The sequence below is a fragment of the Trifolium pratense genome, linkage group LG2, assembly GCF_020283565.1.
Source record: "Trifolium pratense cultivar HEN17-A07 linkage group LG2, ARS_RC_1.1, whole genome shotgun sequence".
Classification (NCBI taxonomy): domain Eukaryota; kingdom Viridiplantae; phylum Streptophyta; class Magnoliopsida; order Fabales; family Fabaceae; genus Trifolium; species Trifolium pratense.
Genome location: NC_060060.1, coordinates 21,867,273 through 21,883,247, shown reverse-complemented (window position 1 = coordinate 21,883,247; position 15,975 = coordinate 21,867,273). Strand labels below are relative to the sequence as shown.

Sequence of the window (15,975 nt, the reverse complement as noted above, 5' to 3'; positions counted from 1 at the left end):
AATGTGTATAAACAATATTAGGAAAAAAAAAGCATTGACACGAGTTAACTAGTAACTACTAATATCAATGTAGAGCCGCAAACAAGGCTTCGTATTCGTTATAGCGATATTATGAACTTGTGCACCATGCACCACTTAATGTGGTTGTGCATGTTAGAAATGGCCAACAAGCAATTGTGCAGGGATTGAATTAGACTTGGAATCATGGTTTCATTTGTGAGAGTCTAATTCACAAATTTCTTTGAAGGTATCCTTCGTATGCTCTAATCAACAAGAGATTTAGTCCGTTAAATATGTAGTTAGTGATTCAATTTTAATCATGCGTATGAAAAAAATTGACAATGAACACTAATTCTGTGTATGAAAAAATTGACAACTAACCTTTGAATACCCGAAATTTTTTTGTACCTGTAATATAATATACTCTCTTCGGTCTTTTTTGTAAAAACAATTCATTTTTTAGATTATTTTGAATAATTGATGTATATAGTACTCCTTTCGACCTTAATTATAAACAAATTTTCACTTCTAGATTCATTACATAACTAAAGTATCTGGTCTATAATTATGGTCAGATACATTAGTTATCCAATGAATCTAAAAAGTTGAAATTTTCTTATAATTAAGGCAAACGAGTCCATAATATAAATCAGATAAATCAGTTATTCAATAATTCTAAAAAAATCAACAATTTCTTTTAAAAAGGACACGAGATAATAGTATTAAAAAAATGAATTTTTGTCTAGTAGCATTGCCAAAAATTAGTTTTTTGTCAACAAGCTTCCATGTGTGTGATAAAAATGATTGAAGTGTTTATGAAAGCAACCAATCCCACAGCACCAACACACTCACTCACTCAGATACCCTTTCTTTCTTTTTCTCCCTCAATTTCCGAATCAATCAAATAAACATATTCGTCACTCACACACGCATTCAATTCCTATAGGACTAGTAATATTTTTAATTTTTAATAAATAAAAAAACAAATAAAAAATTCATCAATTCATTTTCTCTTCGCACACTCACTAACCCTTCAAATCTTCCTCAAACATTCTCTTCATTTTCTCACAACACAAATTCCATTCAACCAAAAAATAAAAATCTTCATCTTCCTCATTTTTTTGTAGCAACAGAAAAATCGAAATGGCTCTATCACGTTTAGCGTCATCTTCAACCGTCGGATCCAATCTCGTCAAACCAATCTCCGCCGCCATATCTCTTCACCGTCCGATCTCCTCCGACGCAACCACCACACTCACAATCGAAACATCCCTCCCTTTCACCGCCCACAATTGCTCACCACCGTCCACCTCCGTCACCACAACCCCCTCCGAACTCCTCTCCTTCTTCCGCACCATGGCCTTAATGCGTCGAATGGAAATCGCCGCCGATTCACTCTACAAATCAAAACTCATCCGCGGTTTCTGCCACCTCTACGACGGCCAAGAAGCCGTCGCGGTCGGTATGGAAGCATCAACAACTAAAAAAGACTGTATAATTACTGCTTACCGTGATCACTGTACTTTTCTCGGCCGCGGCGGAACCCTACTTGAGGTTTATTCTGAACTTATGGGAAGAATTGATGGGTGTTCTAAAGGGAAAGGTGGTTCAATGCATTTTTATAAGAAAGATTCTGGGTTTTATGGGGGTCATGGAATTGTTGGTGCTCAAGTTCCACTTGGTTGTGGTTTAGCTTTTGGTCAGAAATATTTGAAAGATGAAAGTGTTACGTTTGCTTTGTATGGTGATGGTGCTGCTAATCAGGGGCAACTTTTTGAAGCTCTTAATATTGCTGCTCTTTGGGATCTTCCTGCGATTTTGGTTTGTGAGAATAATCATTGTGAGTTTTTTGTTTGATTTGGTAAAGTTTGTTTTTTTTTTTTTAAATTGGGTTTTTTTTGTTGTTGTTATTGATTTGTGTTTTGGGTTTGTGATTTTAGATGGAATGGGGACTGCTGAATGGAGAGCTGCTAAGAGTCCTGCTTATTACAAGAGAGGAGATTATGTTCCTGGATTGAAGGTGAGTTTTAGGATTTTTTTTTTTTGTTTTGGTGTTGATTTTGTTGTTTTGTGTTTGTTGTTTTTGTTTGTTTTTGTGTGTGTGCGTGCCCGGGTGCCTGTATAAAACGTTGATATAGATACTTGACATGATACTATTAGTGAAGATGACTTGTAGACATTGACAATAATTTGAGAAAATATATAACTATATGTCGTTGTCGTACACTAATATGATTCAGACACTAGACATGCCTTTAATATGAAAGCAACTTAATCCCGTGCTTCTAAGCTGATGATAGTTTATTTTGACTTTTTGGTTGGGAGGGAACAATGGCTGGATTTGTATTAGTGTTGTTAACTAATAAGGGAATTAATTAAACATACCATCATGGAAATGATATTTTCACTTGGAGTGGACTATGAAGGTGATTTATTTGGTGTTGTGTTCCCATTATGATTATTTTCTCTGATGTAAGGGCTTACTCTATTTAATATGCTTCTCAAAGCTTAATTACTGGTATATAATGAGTTTTGTTGTGTATTTGGTATATAATGAAGAGCTTTGTTATGACCTGGTGTTGCCAATTTAATCAGCTTGATGTATTGGAAATTTGGAATTTTGTTTCAAGAGTGTGCATTGTTTGCTTTTGCCTTGGATACTAGTTCTTTGAAAATATGGGTGATCAAGTAAAAAACTATACAACTACATTATTCTTAAGTCGCTCTCTCTCTGTTCCTCTTTTTATTTCAATAAGATTTAATGCCTGTTTTTTAAACAAATTTCAGACCACATACAAGAGTATGATGAATTGGATTTTGATTTTTGAGTGCTGGCCATTTTTCTTGTTCTTCTATTGAATATGAATGTTTATGACTATATGTGGACTCTCCTATCATACTCTTATCATACTCTGTTGTCTAAATATGTAGAACTATATTTTCTTATATTTGGTCTTCTTCTTCCTTTTTTTTTTTTTTTTTTTTAATGTATACACGTTCTTTTCTACAATTATTTAGGTGTGTATGAGCAAGGGTATACACTTGTATGCATACCTGTATGCAAAACTACATACACGTGTTTTCAAACAATTTTCTATAAAAAATTCTTAACGTGTTTTAATACTTTTCAGGTAGATGGCATGGATGTTCTTGCTGTGAAACAAGCTGTTAAATTTGCAAAGGAGCATGCTTTGCAGAATGGGCCCCTTGTGAGTAATTATTTTTTTTTGGTTATGAATACTTGAATTTATTACTTCAAATTAATTATTAGCAGTTGAATGTTATAAGGTTACCATTCATGATGAATGATTCATCTACTAATACTTCACAATCGTCATTTTAGTGTTGATTAAATCATCAAAGTTTATTCTCTCAGATTTTAATTGATTTCTGTATCTTAATATTTATTTATTCTGTCCAGATTCTTGAAATGGACACTTACAGATACCATGGTCACTCAATGTCTGATCCTGGAAGCACATACCGAACACGTGATGAAATTTCTGGTGTGAGACAGGTTTGTCATGTTTCTCAGCACGTAAACGGTGTACCAGTTTTAAATTTTGAGGATTTCATTCTGAATTTTTTTCCTCTTGGCTAAAATGATTGTAGGAGCGTGACCCAATTGAGAGAGTAAGAAAGCTGTTACTGTCTCATGACATTGCTACCGAAAAGGAGCTAAAGGTGCATTGAATTGGAATTCATTCTTGTTCCTTTAATTGTGAAATGTGCTAATTTCAGAATTGATTATGCATGTCATATTATGACTTTTATCTTTGATAACTGTGACCTAATCTAATCATACATTTTTTTTCCTGAAGATACTCCATAAATAGAACATAATTCCTCTTAGATATTCCCAAATATCAACAGCTAGTTGCAGTAGAGTATCAATAGTTTGTTATTAATGTTATTGGAAAAACAAGGGTGGCATATAAATAGGATTAAGTGTAGAACAGAGAGATGATTCAGATTTGTTAGTTTGGGAAAACAGAGAAGTGGCTCAGTTGCGAGAGGAAAAACCTTAGATTCTTTCTCCTTGTTTATCTTCAATTTCATAAAATCAATAAAAATCATCTCATTCACCCAATTTTTTAAATGTTACCAACAAATTGATCCGGCATGCTGGACATCTTGTTCGTAAAGAAATGGAGAATGCGGTTGTGTTCTCAAAGGATGCCGTAAGGAATGGATTACAGCTTCTTTTGTGGGAGATCAACATTCTAAGCTGAAGTATATGCTACATTGAATGGTGTAGATTCAGCGATTTGTCCTTGATAATGAAGATGCAAACAAAAACCAACATTTGTTGGAAGCATGAGGTTTCATACGACCAAGTAGGTGGATGAGAAGACAGCAGTATTTCTTAGTGTGGCAACGAAGTGTCACAATCTTTGGATCTAGAAAATGGAAGTAAGGATGAAGGTTCCATGGTCAAGATTCAACAACCAAAACCATTGAATAATAAGGCTCCTTAGTGCCCAAAACATTAAGGTCACAGTTGTAGCACTCGATTAGTCGACTGCATAGATGCATCTAACGTCCCAACACACACTCATCTGTGAAGGAGGTGTATGCTGATGTTGTATTGAGTCTCAACCTTATGAATCAAAACTATGAACAAGCCCATTGTTGCATATTTGCAATGAACCCAACAGACCTTAATGAATCCAACTCCGATGAGTTGAAACTCGGCACCGTCAATTCAAATTGTGATACTGTGTCTTTCTTTAATTTATTTTCCATTTCTGTGAGGAGCTCTGCTCAAGCCAAACCCACTGTTAGCAATTTTCTTGCTCTGTCCATAGCTATTTCTACAATGTGTAAAGATGAAATGGACTATTTTGTAAATAAAATAAAAAATTGTGTTTTTGTTTTCAAAATTTTTTACTCTACAATTTTTCTTCCCGTGAGATTTTAGTAATATTCAAACAAACTTTGAATAGTTCCTATTTCCCAGCTTATCATGAAAATGTCTTAGATACGGACATATATGTATATGTATGCACATGTATCAACGTTTGAATTTGATGTGATGCTAAGGATTTTGGTTTATTTTTCTTCTTTTTAGGACACTGAAAAAGAAGTCAGAAAAGAAGTTGATGAAGCTATTGCTAAAGCAAAGGTAAAAAACATGTCTATTCTGTTTATTCTCTTAGCACCTACTTCTGTACTATATAGCTTATATTTGCATATCTTAAATGACTGCACATGGTTTACAATCTTAGAGTTTTATTTTTCTTCTTATTTCCAGGAGAGTCCAGTGCCAGAACCGTCTGATCTATTTAGCAATGTATATGCTAAAGGATACGGAGTTGAGGTATTAATTTCATCCCTATTCATTATCCATTGTAGGAATTTAAAGTTAAAGTGTAAGAACAATAAATGATGCATGGCAGATTTGGCAATCTTTTGCTTTAAATTTGAGGAAAACACTGTTTTCAATATTTGAGATTATATGGGCTTTAGAAATGTATAGGAGAATGAATATAATTGAATAGTTTGATTCAGTGTTATGGTACAACTCAAATATTGAAGTGGAGGAATTGACAAGTTCATTGGTTTTAAGTAGTGTTATCAAATACGAATCGCAGAAAATAGCCGTGTTCAACTTCCTCTATGCAACAGTGTTATAGCTCGTCACTGTAGCCACTATCTCACAATATTTTGCACTAGATAGCATATCGCAGAACAATATCAATTTGTTCAAATTCCTCTATACAATAGTGCTATAGCTGCTATTTAACAACAACGGTCTTAAGATTACTTGGTAGTTTGTATGCTTTTACTCTACTCTTACATTTGGTGCATCCATCTTATGAATTTTGCAGGCATTTGGCGCTGATAGGAAAGAATTAAGAGCTACTTTGCCATAAATAGGAATTTAGTCCTACAAGACTGATCAAAATAATGAAGAATAAAAGATTTTTCCGCAGAACAAATTCAAGCCTATTGGTTGAGTTTTCCCTAAGTATATAGGAAATTTACCCTTGAATAGCAATGGGGTGAAAATGATTACTTTTTGCCGTGTAATTTTTTAGTGGAGGATATTGGGGCATTGAGCAAAGCATTACTGTGTTTGATGCATCTTGGGTGGTCTGCAAATTTGAGGAATTCATTGTGTACAATTCACCTTAACCTTTATTACTAGGTGGCATGTTTTTGCCATTAGTTTTGTTACTATTCATCATGTGCTTCATTGAAATTATTTTTTGGTACCATCCAAGAGTTAAAATCTTTTGAAGCATTTTCAAAATTTTAGTGACTGCAATCTGCGGATCGAATTTGCGGATGTGTAAAATCTTGAAATTTTTAGAATTTTACATTGTTCTCTACTTAAATAGAGAACTATATTAGCTACGTGTCTAGCTAACACCTCATATACATACATACATATATAAAGCTCATCACGTGTGTCTATTTAATATAGAACAAGGACAAGATCATAATTTTACACATTGGACAACAATTGTATCGAGGAGTTATTAAAGTTCACCGTTTCTACATAGAAGGATTGGATAAGCAGGCAAGTCACACGTGATATCAGACATTAACCATATTTTTCATTGACCAAAGAGACTCCAATTTAACTCTAACTTATTGTTATACAACTTGAGAGATGTGATTAACTAACACACGAATAGAGTACTTGATCTATCAATGAGGTTTTAGTTAGTCAAGTAACTAAAACAATTCTCAACTTAAGTAGAGCATTAAAAAATTTTGAAAATTTAAAGATTTTACACGTCTACTACTTAAGTAGAGAACTGAGTTCGCTACTTAAGTAGAGAATTGTAGGGAGTGTCAAATTTTTGATTTTTATAACGTTCGCTATTTAAGAATAAATGAATAGGGCGGGCGAGAAACATTTGGGGCAAAAGAAGAAATTCTCTTCGGGACATGTGTAAAATGATGATTGGTTATGTTTCTTTTGTTGTCTTAAGAGAATATCCTTTCCTATACCCCACTCAATTCACTCAATTTTCACATGTACGAAACTATATACAGGCCTAGCCCAAGGTGGAGGCCACTAAAGCCCCACAAATTACTTATTTATTATATTATTGATAAGTCTACTTCTGTATAAAAAATATCTAGATCTTAAATATTATTTTGGATTACTCTTAAAATGTCTCTTTTAGTGAATTAAGAATTGAACCATTGTGAGAGTAAATGCAAACAAACAAAAAGAAAAATGTACACTATATGTGTATTCATGTTGAACCTGTCCATTATTTAGGTCAACTTTTTATTTATTAATGATGTACTGTATTTTTTACAAAAAAATACGAAGGACTTTTACACTTGAAATACTATATTTTTAAGGGGTCATGCTAAACAGTGCTCCTGGGGCACTAGTTGAGCATACTAAAAAAGGAAACAAATGATAAAGTTAATGATGAGAGAGAATAACTTTTCACATCATTAAAACATTGAATGCACAATTTACGAGATAAAACTTCTATATTTGTATCCTTAACTAGTGCCCCGGGGACACTGTTTAGCATTTTCCATTTTTAAGTTATCTATGAAATGTAGTACGACATTACGAAAAGATAGGTCTTAAAATAAATGATGGCTTTAGACTTGATGTTATGTTGGGTTGGCCCTTTGGCAGCTTTGCAACGTATAAGTGACGAATTGAGGGAATGCAAAATCTAAAAAAGAATAATACATAATTTGTTATTTAAGTAGCGATTTGAGTTTGCACTTTAAATATGTTCAATATAATTGATTTGTCCTCCTCACTCTTCTTTCATCCTTATGAAAATATTTTTATAAAATTCGTTAGTTAAAGTGCGATTTTAGTTCGCTATTTAAGTAGGAAGTTGTATTTTTCTAAATTTTATACCCTTTTAACATTCGCTGATTATGTTGCGAGGGAGTTATTTTTAAAATTTTAGAGGGCGAGCGAGAATATGAAGGGCAACTTTGATATAATTGATTATTTTACGTTTGTGAATGCAGAATCTAGAAAAACATGACAATGGAGGAAGTAATACTTATTATTTTGAATTTGAAAGAAGAGAGTAGTAATAATACTAGTACTACCAAACTCGAACAATGTAGCCAGCACTTTGCACACACCTTTCTGCGTCTCACAGGTGGATGGATTGTAGCCGTCTGATGAATTGCATAGTACTCCCTCCGTCGTCTCACAATGAGTGACTCATTTTGAAAATGTACATTATTCGTATATTTTGGTTTGACCATATTTTTCTACTAATAAATAAAAATAAATATTAGCATATAAGATGTTGTTGGATTCGACTCGATGAGTATTTTCAAAATACCAAATTTTTATAATTTTTACTATTATTCAATTAAAAATATTAATCGTTAAAATTATAGATCAGCATACGTGTCGTGAAACAGTCAACTGAGTCACTTTTTTTTGGAACGGTAGTTTCATGATGATTGCATTTTGGAATCCTGGGTGGATCCCAGTTTTACAGGTCACCCCTGAAGTGAAAGAGACAAGTTGTGTTCCAATTCCAACGTGGCAGAATCTTATTTACAACTCAAATCAAGACAAATCCACCGTACATAGATCACACTCACAACAAGAGTATCCAATGCATTCTCATACGTGATACTATACTCCAACTTTTTATAAGAGACAACCAAAACTTACTCCATTTTGCATAGTCGTAAGAGATTTGGGTAGTATGCTAGAAGTTTATGGTTGTTTATGGTTCAATTCTCAGCTTCATTATAAACCATAAAATAGAGACAATTGATCGAGTCAATAATAATTGACTTATTTAGTCTATATTATGAATTAAATACATCAATTTTTCTTAACTTAACTGGCCCTTATAAAAATGATCAGAGCTAGTGTTATATACTTCTCCATTCCAAAATGAAAATTACTACACTACAATTATAAATAATTTTTTTTCTTCGGATTTGTTGAATAACTATTTAATATTTCATGAGAGAACTAAACATATAGAGATCAACCACCAGATAATGAGGGACAAAATTAAAACTGTTATGTGTATATCACGACCAAGTCACTCCAACCAGGACCATTTAACACTCTGCTCAACAAGTTCCGAGTCATAGATATCTACAGGGGTGTCTCCGAGTTTTAGGAGGCTCTGTACAAAATATAAAAGTTGACCCTTAATAAAAAAAATATAAATTTTTTTAAAAAAAATTTGTCGATTTAAATTGCATATAATATAAAAAAAAAAAATCATTCTTATTCTTGTAAACCTAAATTATCAATATTAAAGCAATTGCATTAAATCAAATGGGACAAGAAATACAAAATAATTATCTTTGTATATAACGTAAAAAAGGAACATCCTAATCTAAGATTAAATTTTACGAAAAGATTAAAATGGACTAGAACTATATTTACGAATATAGATAACTAATCTATTGATACTCATATAATATTTTATGAAAATTAACAATATATAACTATTATTTTATGGCCTAAAAATTAATATATATATATATATATATATATATATATATATATATATATATATATATAATATTTTATAAGTATAAATAATATATAAGTATTATTATAGGACCTCAAAATTTTGAGTTGAGACCCTCAAAATTTTGAGGCCTGATGCTGTCGCACACCCCGCACATGTGTGCAGACCGCCCGTCATATCTATTCCATCTTGAGGGGGATTGTGAAAAATGAAGAGCCAACCAAGATGAATCAATTACTTGTGTCTCAAGCTACCTGATTCTATTTCTAACCACTTGTTCACATAGCTATAGCTACTAACGGTTTCTATTATAGGTGGTTAGTTTCAGTTATGTGTTCATCATTGTATAAATACCAATATAACTGCTTCGTGTAAGAACTGAACTTGTGAAATGAGAATTTGCTCTCATGCGCTTATTTGGCGCCTATTATCTTTTTCCAATTTTTCTTGCCTTTGTGCCTATCGCTTCCTCACTCACAAGCTCAACATATTCACCTTTTGCTTCTCAATGGAATCTCAGCTACATTGTTTACGACTATGATACCATGTTATTGTTAACATAGAAATAACAATATAGGGGATTAAGTAAGAGGTTAGAGTTTCAATAATGTGAATATCATAATAGTTATAACAAATAAAAGTTACAAAATACTACTCCGTCCCAAAATATAAGCAAAAATGAGTCAAAGAAACTTAATGTATTTGGTTAAAGATTTGGACCAAATACATTCACTTTTGTTGACCAACTTTTGCTTATATTTTGGGACGGATAGAGTATATAGTATTACATAAAAGAACTAAACTACTTAAAAGATCCAATAACATGAATCCAACCATTATCTAACATTAAAAATATACCGTAAAGTACTGTGATTTTAGCTTAGTTGATAGGGACAATTCATTATATTCTAAAAGAACCAAACATGTAAAAATCAATTCTACACTTTTAAAATAATTTTTACGCATAAAAAAATGTAACCCAAAATATTTTTAGTTAAATGTGTTTGATTCAATTTTCATAAGGCAGTGGAAGGGGAGCAAAATTCCTCCATAACCCAAATTTTGCTTCCCCCCGGATTGGGGGGATTCGGAGGGGATGAGATGGGAGGGAAAGGAAGATATGTTATTATTGTTTTAATTATATTGACATAATTGTCCTCATAATTATTTTAAAATGCTAAAATCATCCTATCTTTTTATGTTCCTAACTTTCTAATTTTTTTCCAAATTATTTTATTACATATACTTTTTATATCTTAAGTTAACTTATTTTGTGCTAATTTCTTATGTAAAAAAAATTGTACATATATAAATAAAATAATTACTTAAACAAAAGGTAGACATGCAACAAATTGCACCGCTAAATCTTTCTGGGTAGCAAAATTCAATCTTTGAACAACAATATTCATAGATCTATGCGACACAATATTATAATGTATGACATTTTGAACTCTTTTCAAAATGTTTATAGTCTCTAATGCTAGAGAGTCAAAAGTGTCGAATGCAAACGGTATAAAAACTTATTGATTGTCAGAGTACGTTTTCTCATGTTTGACCATTTTGTTTGAAGCAATTTTAAGAGTTACTCGTCCCAGAATACTCTAGTCTCTCATACATGGGAAAACTCCAACCAAATCTACACAAACATATTTCTCACATATGCCTTCTCTTCTCACCCCTTTCCTCCCATGACACATCAATTAAAATTCCTCTGTTCCCCTCGCTTAAATCAAACAGTCCTTAAAGCAATTTGTGGTAAGAAAATAAAAACGTACTTAGCAAAGAACTCCCACCTTTCTTGGTGCTTACTTTGTCCCCCGCTTTTTTATATAAAAAACATACTATATTCTTATTTCTTATTACCTGCTATCTCAAATTCTCAACTTCCATGTGCACAGATAAATTTGTCACACTTTTCAACCCTTTTTATAGTAACAATTTGTATTTTGTTTGCAGCTAGAGTTGGTAAGAGACAGTTTGTTCTGTTTAATTTAAGAACCAATTGTGAAAGGACGAGCATCCATTTTATTTAATTGAACTACAAGATCAGCTTGTTCGAACTTTACTTAACTTTGGCTTATATTATAAGGTATAATTCACTGATTGCCAAACAAGGCATTGAAAATATAAACTTAACTTAATCATTAGCCACATTATTTTACTTCAACTTGGTTGGTCTCCGGATCTCAAACCCCCACCCAATACCAATTTATAATTTGTAATACAGTTATCTTATATAATTGAGTATTAGATCTAACTCAATTCTATAAAATTGGCTTGTAAGATAAGGATAATTTCTACTTTATAAACATATATTAATGTTATCTCGCAATCGATGTGAGACTTTTTAACACACCCCCTAGTGTCCAGCGCTATGGATTTGGGGAGCAGATATAAATGGTGGATGTAAAGGAACCTGTGATAGAAAATTACTCTGATCCCTTACATGTATTGCAGTGTGCAAATATATACAAGAGAATAATAATAACATCTCCTAATATTGAGCTAAACAAATTGATACTGCTATGAAAATCTCCTATGTTCACGCCTATACATAATTGAGAGCAATTATGTGGTACTGATATCACAATATCAGTCAACTAGCACATTAATTACAATCTTTTTCATCCTAAAATAATGCCTGTCATTACCCCCCTCAAGTTGGAGCATGTAAATTACATATACCCAACTTGCTTAGCAAGGAAGTGAATTGAGTGGGACCAATAGCCTTAGTAAACACGTCTGCTAATTGTGCTTGTGTAGGAACATAGGCTGGTGCAATATTACCAGTAAGGTATTCATCACGAATGTAGTGGCAATCCACTTCAATGTGCTTGGTTCTCTCGTGAAAAACCGGATTCTTGACAATATGAAGCGCTGTTTGATTGTCACAGTGAATTTTCATAGGCTTAGGATGTGAAATACCAAGAGTGAAAAGAAGGCCTTTTAACCATTTTAGTTCTCCTGTTATAGCTGCCATTGAACGGTATTCAGCCTCGGCGGAAGAACGGGATACTGTTTGTTGTTTCTTAGTCTTCCATGAAATTGGAGAGGAGCCGAGGAAAACAAACCATCCAGTAAGAGATCGCCGAGTTAAAGGGCAGCCGACCCAATCAGAATCACACCAACCAGATAGTTGCAGGTCACAGTCCCTTTGTAATAAAACACCTTGTCCCGGGTTCCCTTTCAAGTATCGAACTACTCTGAGAGCAGCCTCCCAATGGTCTACTTTAGGTTCCTGCATGAATTGAGAGAGAATGTGCACACAATATGAAAGCTTAGGCTTGGTAAAACACAGGTAAATAAGGCGACCTACCAACCACCTATACTGCTCTGGATGAGGAAACGGCACATCCGCAGCGAGTGCCAACCGATGATTCTGTTCAATTGGCACATTTGATGGCTTAGCTCCCATAAGCCCAGTTTCAGCTATAATGTCTAAAGCATATTTGCGTTGACAAAGAAAGATACCAGCTGAGGATCTAGCCACTTCGATGCCTAAAAAATATTTAAGGATCCCCAAGTCTTTCATGCGAAAACAATCATGTAAATATGCTTTAAAATCATTGATAGCATCATGGTTATCATATGTAATTACAAGATCATCAACATACACCAACACTACAATGTGTACGCCCGGTTTTTGCAAGACAAAGAGAGAATAATCAGAGCGAGATTGCAGAAATCCATAGTGCTTTAAAGAAGCTGACAGTTTTGCAAACCAACAACGAGGCGCTTGTTTAAGTCCATATAGGGACTTATTAAGTTTACATACTGTACCAGATCGCTGTGGAAGAAACCCAGGGGGAGGCTTCATGTATACGATCTCTTCAAGGTCTTCGTGTAAAAATGCGTTGTGCACATCCATTTGGTGTAATTCCCAATCTCGTGTGGCTGCTATGGCTAACACCGCACGAACCGTAACCATTTTCACGATTGGTGCAAAAGTCTCTGTGTAATCAATCCCTTACTTTTGATGGTTTCCAAGAATCACTAGTCGTGCTTTGAACCGTTCTACACTTCCATCTGATTTATGCTTTATTTTGTAAACCCACTTACAACCGAGTGCTTTCTTCCCGGGTGGCAGTTCTGTTACTGTCCATGTTCCATTGATCTGAAGTGCATGTATTTCGCTTTGCATAGCCTCTCTCCATCGACTGTCTTTCATTGCATCATCATACGTGATAGGCTCTTTTTCCTGTGAAACAGCTGAAAGAAAAGCACGATGTGCAATAGAAAAATGATCATAATTCACATAGTTAGTTATGGGATAAGGTGCACCTGAGTTTACTTTTGGAGGAGGTGGACAGTTGGATGGGCTCAATCTTCTAGCGGTATTCGTCACATGGTTTTGTAGGCGAATTGAAGGTTGTTTGATTCTATGTCCTCTACCCAACATTGGCTCGGCTACTGGTATAGATGGACTCATAGTATCTTCTTTATCCATGTTTTGCATATCAGCACCTTGCTCGTCAACTTCCTCATTATCAGACGTGGTAGATGTAGTGGATGAGAGAGTTGTTTCTTGTATATTCATATTTTGTGAACTGCCTGCATCAATTCCCACATCTAACTTACTGTTCATATTGTCCACTCTCATATCATTACTTTCTTGGGTACCAAGTGTGTGACCTGTTTCTTCTACCCCATCAAAATCATCAACAACTTCTTCCAAATTGCAATTACTAGAGTGACCATTTTTTCTGGAAGTAATATATGTAGCAAAAGGGAATTTAGTTTCAATGAATTCAACATCTCTAGACACAAAAATGTCTTCTGTTTCTAAATCAAACAACTTCCATCCTTTCTTTCCATATGGATATCCAATAAACACACACTTCTTACTTCTACTAGCAAATTTATCACCATTTCTTCTTTGATTATGAACAAAACATAGGGAGCCAACTATTCTCAAATGTTCGTACTCAGGTTGCTGTCCATGCAACATCTCATATGGAGTTTTCCCATTCAAAATAGCGGAAGGAGTTCGATTAATTAAATATCCCGCAGTTAGAATGCATTCCCCCCAAAACTTAATAGGGAGATTACCTTGAAACCGCAGTGCTCGTGCCACATTCAAAATATGTCTATGTTTTCGTTCTACTCTCCCATTTTGTTGGGGTGTTCCGATGCAAGATGTTTGAAAAATTATACCATTATCAAGAAAAAATCTTCTCATGCATGTGAATTCTGTCCCATTATCACTTCTGAATATTTTTACTTGTTTATTAAATTGCCTCTCAACTAAAGCAAAAAAATTGTGAAGCATTGTCGAGACTTCTCGTTTATCAGTCAATAAATATACCCACACAGCACGTGAATAATCATCAACTATTGTCAAAAAATAAAAAGCACCACAAGTAGAAGGAATTCGATATGGTCCCCATAAATCACAATGAATTAATTCAAATGCATTACTAACTTTATTTTGACTGAAAGGAAACTTCTCTCTAGTTTGTTTGGCTCTAAAACAAACTTCACATGTTTTATTCACTACATTTATATCTTTCAAGGAAGGATGTCCCAACCGTTTGTGCCAAAGGTCCATTGGATGAAGTCCATCAATCTTGTAAGTTCTCTCTCTTCGAACACCTCTAAAGAAATAGAGCCCATCTTTCCGTTCACCCGCTCCAATCAGCGTCCTCGAAGTACGGTCCTGCACAACACATAACTTATTAGTGAATTGAATGACACATTTTAATTCATCCATCATCTGTGAAACAGATATTAAGTTGCAGTTCAGCTTTGGCACAAAGAGAACATTAGTAAGTTTTAATCCTCCTTCCAACACTACACTTCCTTGTTTAACTGCTGCTGCATGTTCTCCATTGGGGAGACCGACCGGACAGCTTTGAATATCTTGTAGTTCTCTCATGTGTTTCAAGTTTCCAGTCATGTGGTTAGAACAACCTGTATCAATTATCCATGTACTTGTATCATACTCACCTGTCATCTTGTCATTACAGTTTGTTTTCTGAGCATTTAGTAATCCTACCAACGTTTGCAATTGTTCTGCAGTAATCCCAGCCAAGCCTGAACCATCTCCATGTGAAATCGCGGTATCTGAACTTGTTCCTCCTGTGTGAACAGCATTTGCACGTGCAGTTCCTCTTCTTCCTCGTCCAGTTCCTGATCGCTATATTGGCTTACCTCGTCCACCATATTTTCCTTCAATTTTTGGTTTGTCTCCCCACCAATCGGGGTAGCCAACAAGTTGAAAACAGCCTCCTGCTTCATGTCCTTCTCGATGACAGTGAGTACATTTGTCTTTTCCATCCCAGCTTCCTTTGACTGCTCGTCCATTTGTCTGAACAGCTAGGCTCATCACTTCCCTTCTTTCTTTTGTGGTTCTAGTCATCGTTTTCACCCTCTCTTCTTGAATCATTGTTGAGTATACCCTATTAAGATTGGGCAGCGGATCTGTTGCGAGGAGATTGGATCGAACAGTTCCGTAAATTGCGTCATCCAATCCCATGAGGAATTGATGAACTCTTTCTTCCTCTCGTCGTTTTTCCAA

General features: G+C 34.4%; 1 protein-coding gene across 1 annotated transcript; it reads left to right on the top strand.

Moving 5' to 3' along the window:
- The first annotated feature begins 828 nt into the window (after positions 1–828).
- On the top strand, positions 829–6,187 carry LOC123906837 (pyruvate dehydrogenase E1 component subunit alpha, mitochondrial). The gene is made up of 8 exons (XM_045956849.1): positions 829–1,840; positions 1,941–2,020; positions 3,132–3,209; positions 3,422–3,517; positions 3,613–3,684; positions 5,072–5,125; positions 5,255–5,320; positions 5,832–6,187. Exons 1-8 carry the CDS (start codon positions 1,144–1,146, stop codon positions 5,874–5,876), a joined length of 1,188 nt encoding a protein of 395 aa, XP_045812805.1. The 5' UTR covers positions 829–1,143; the 3' UTR covers positions 5,877–6,187.
- Positions 6,188–15,975: the final 9,788 nt, after the last annotated feature.

Bases quoted from the DNA above. Each gene is read 5' to 3' on its own strand.
- LOC123906837 (XM_045956849.1), top strand. From the start codon at position 1,144: ATGGCTCTATCACGTTTAGCGTCATCTTCAACCGTCGGATCCAATCTC. The intron at 1,841-1,940 runs GTGAGTTTTTTG...TTGTGATTTTAG, and splicing joins GGTTTGTGAGAATAATCATT to ATGGAATGGGGACTGCTGAA. The intron at 3,210-3,421 runs GTGAGTAATTAT...TATTCTGTCCAG, and splicing joins CTTTGCAGAATGGGCCCCTT to ATTCTTGAAATGGACACTTA.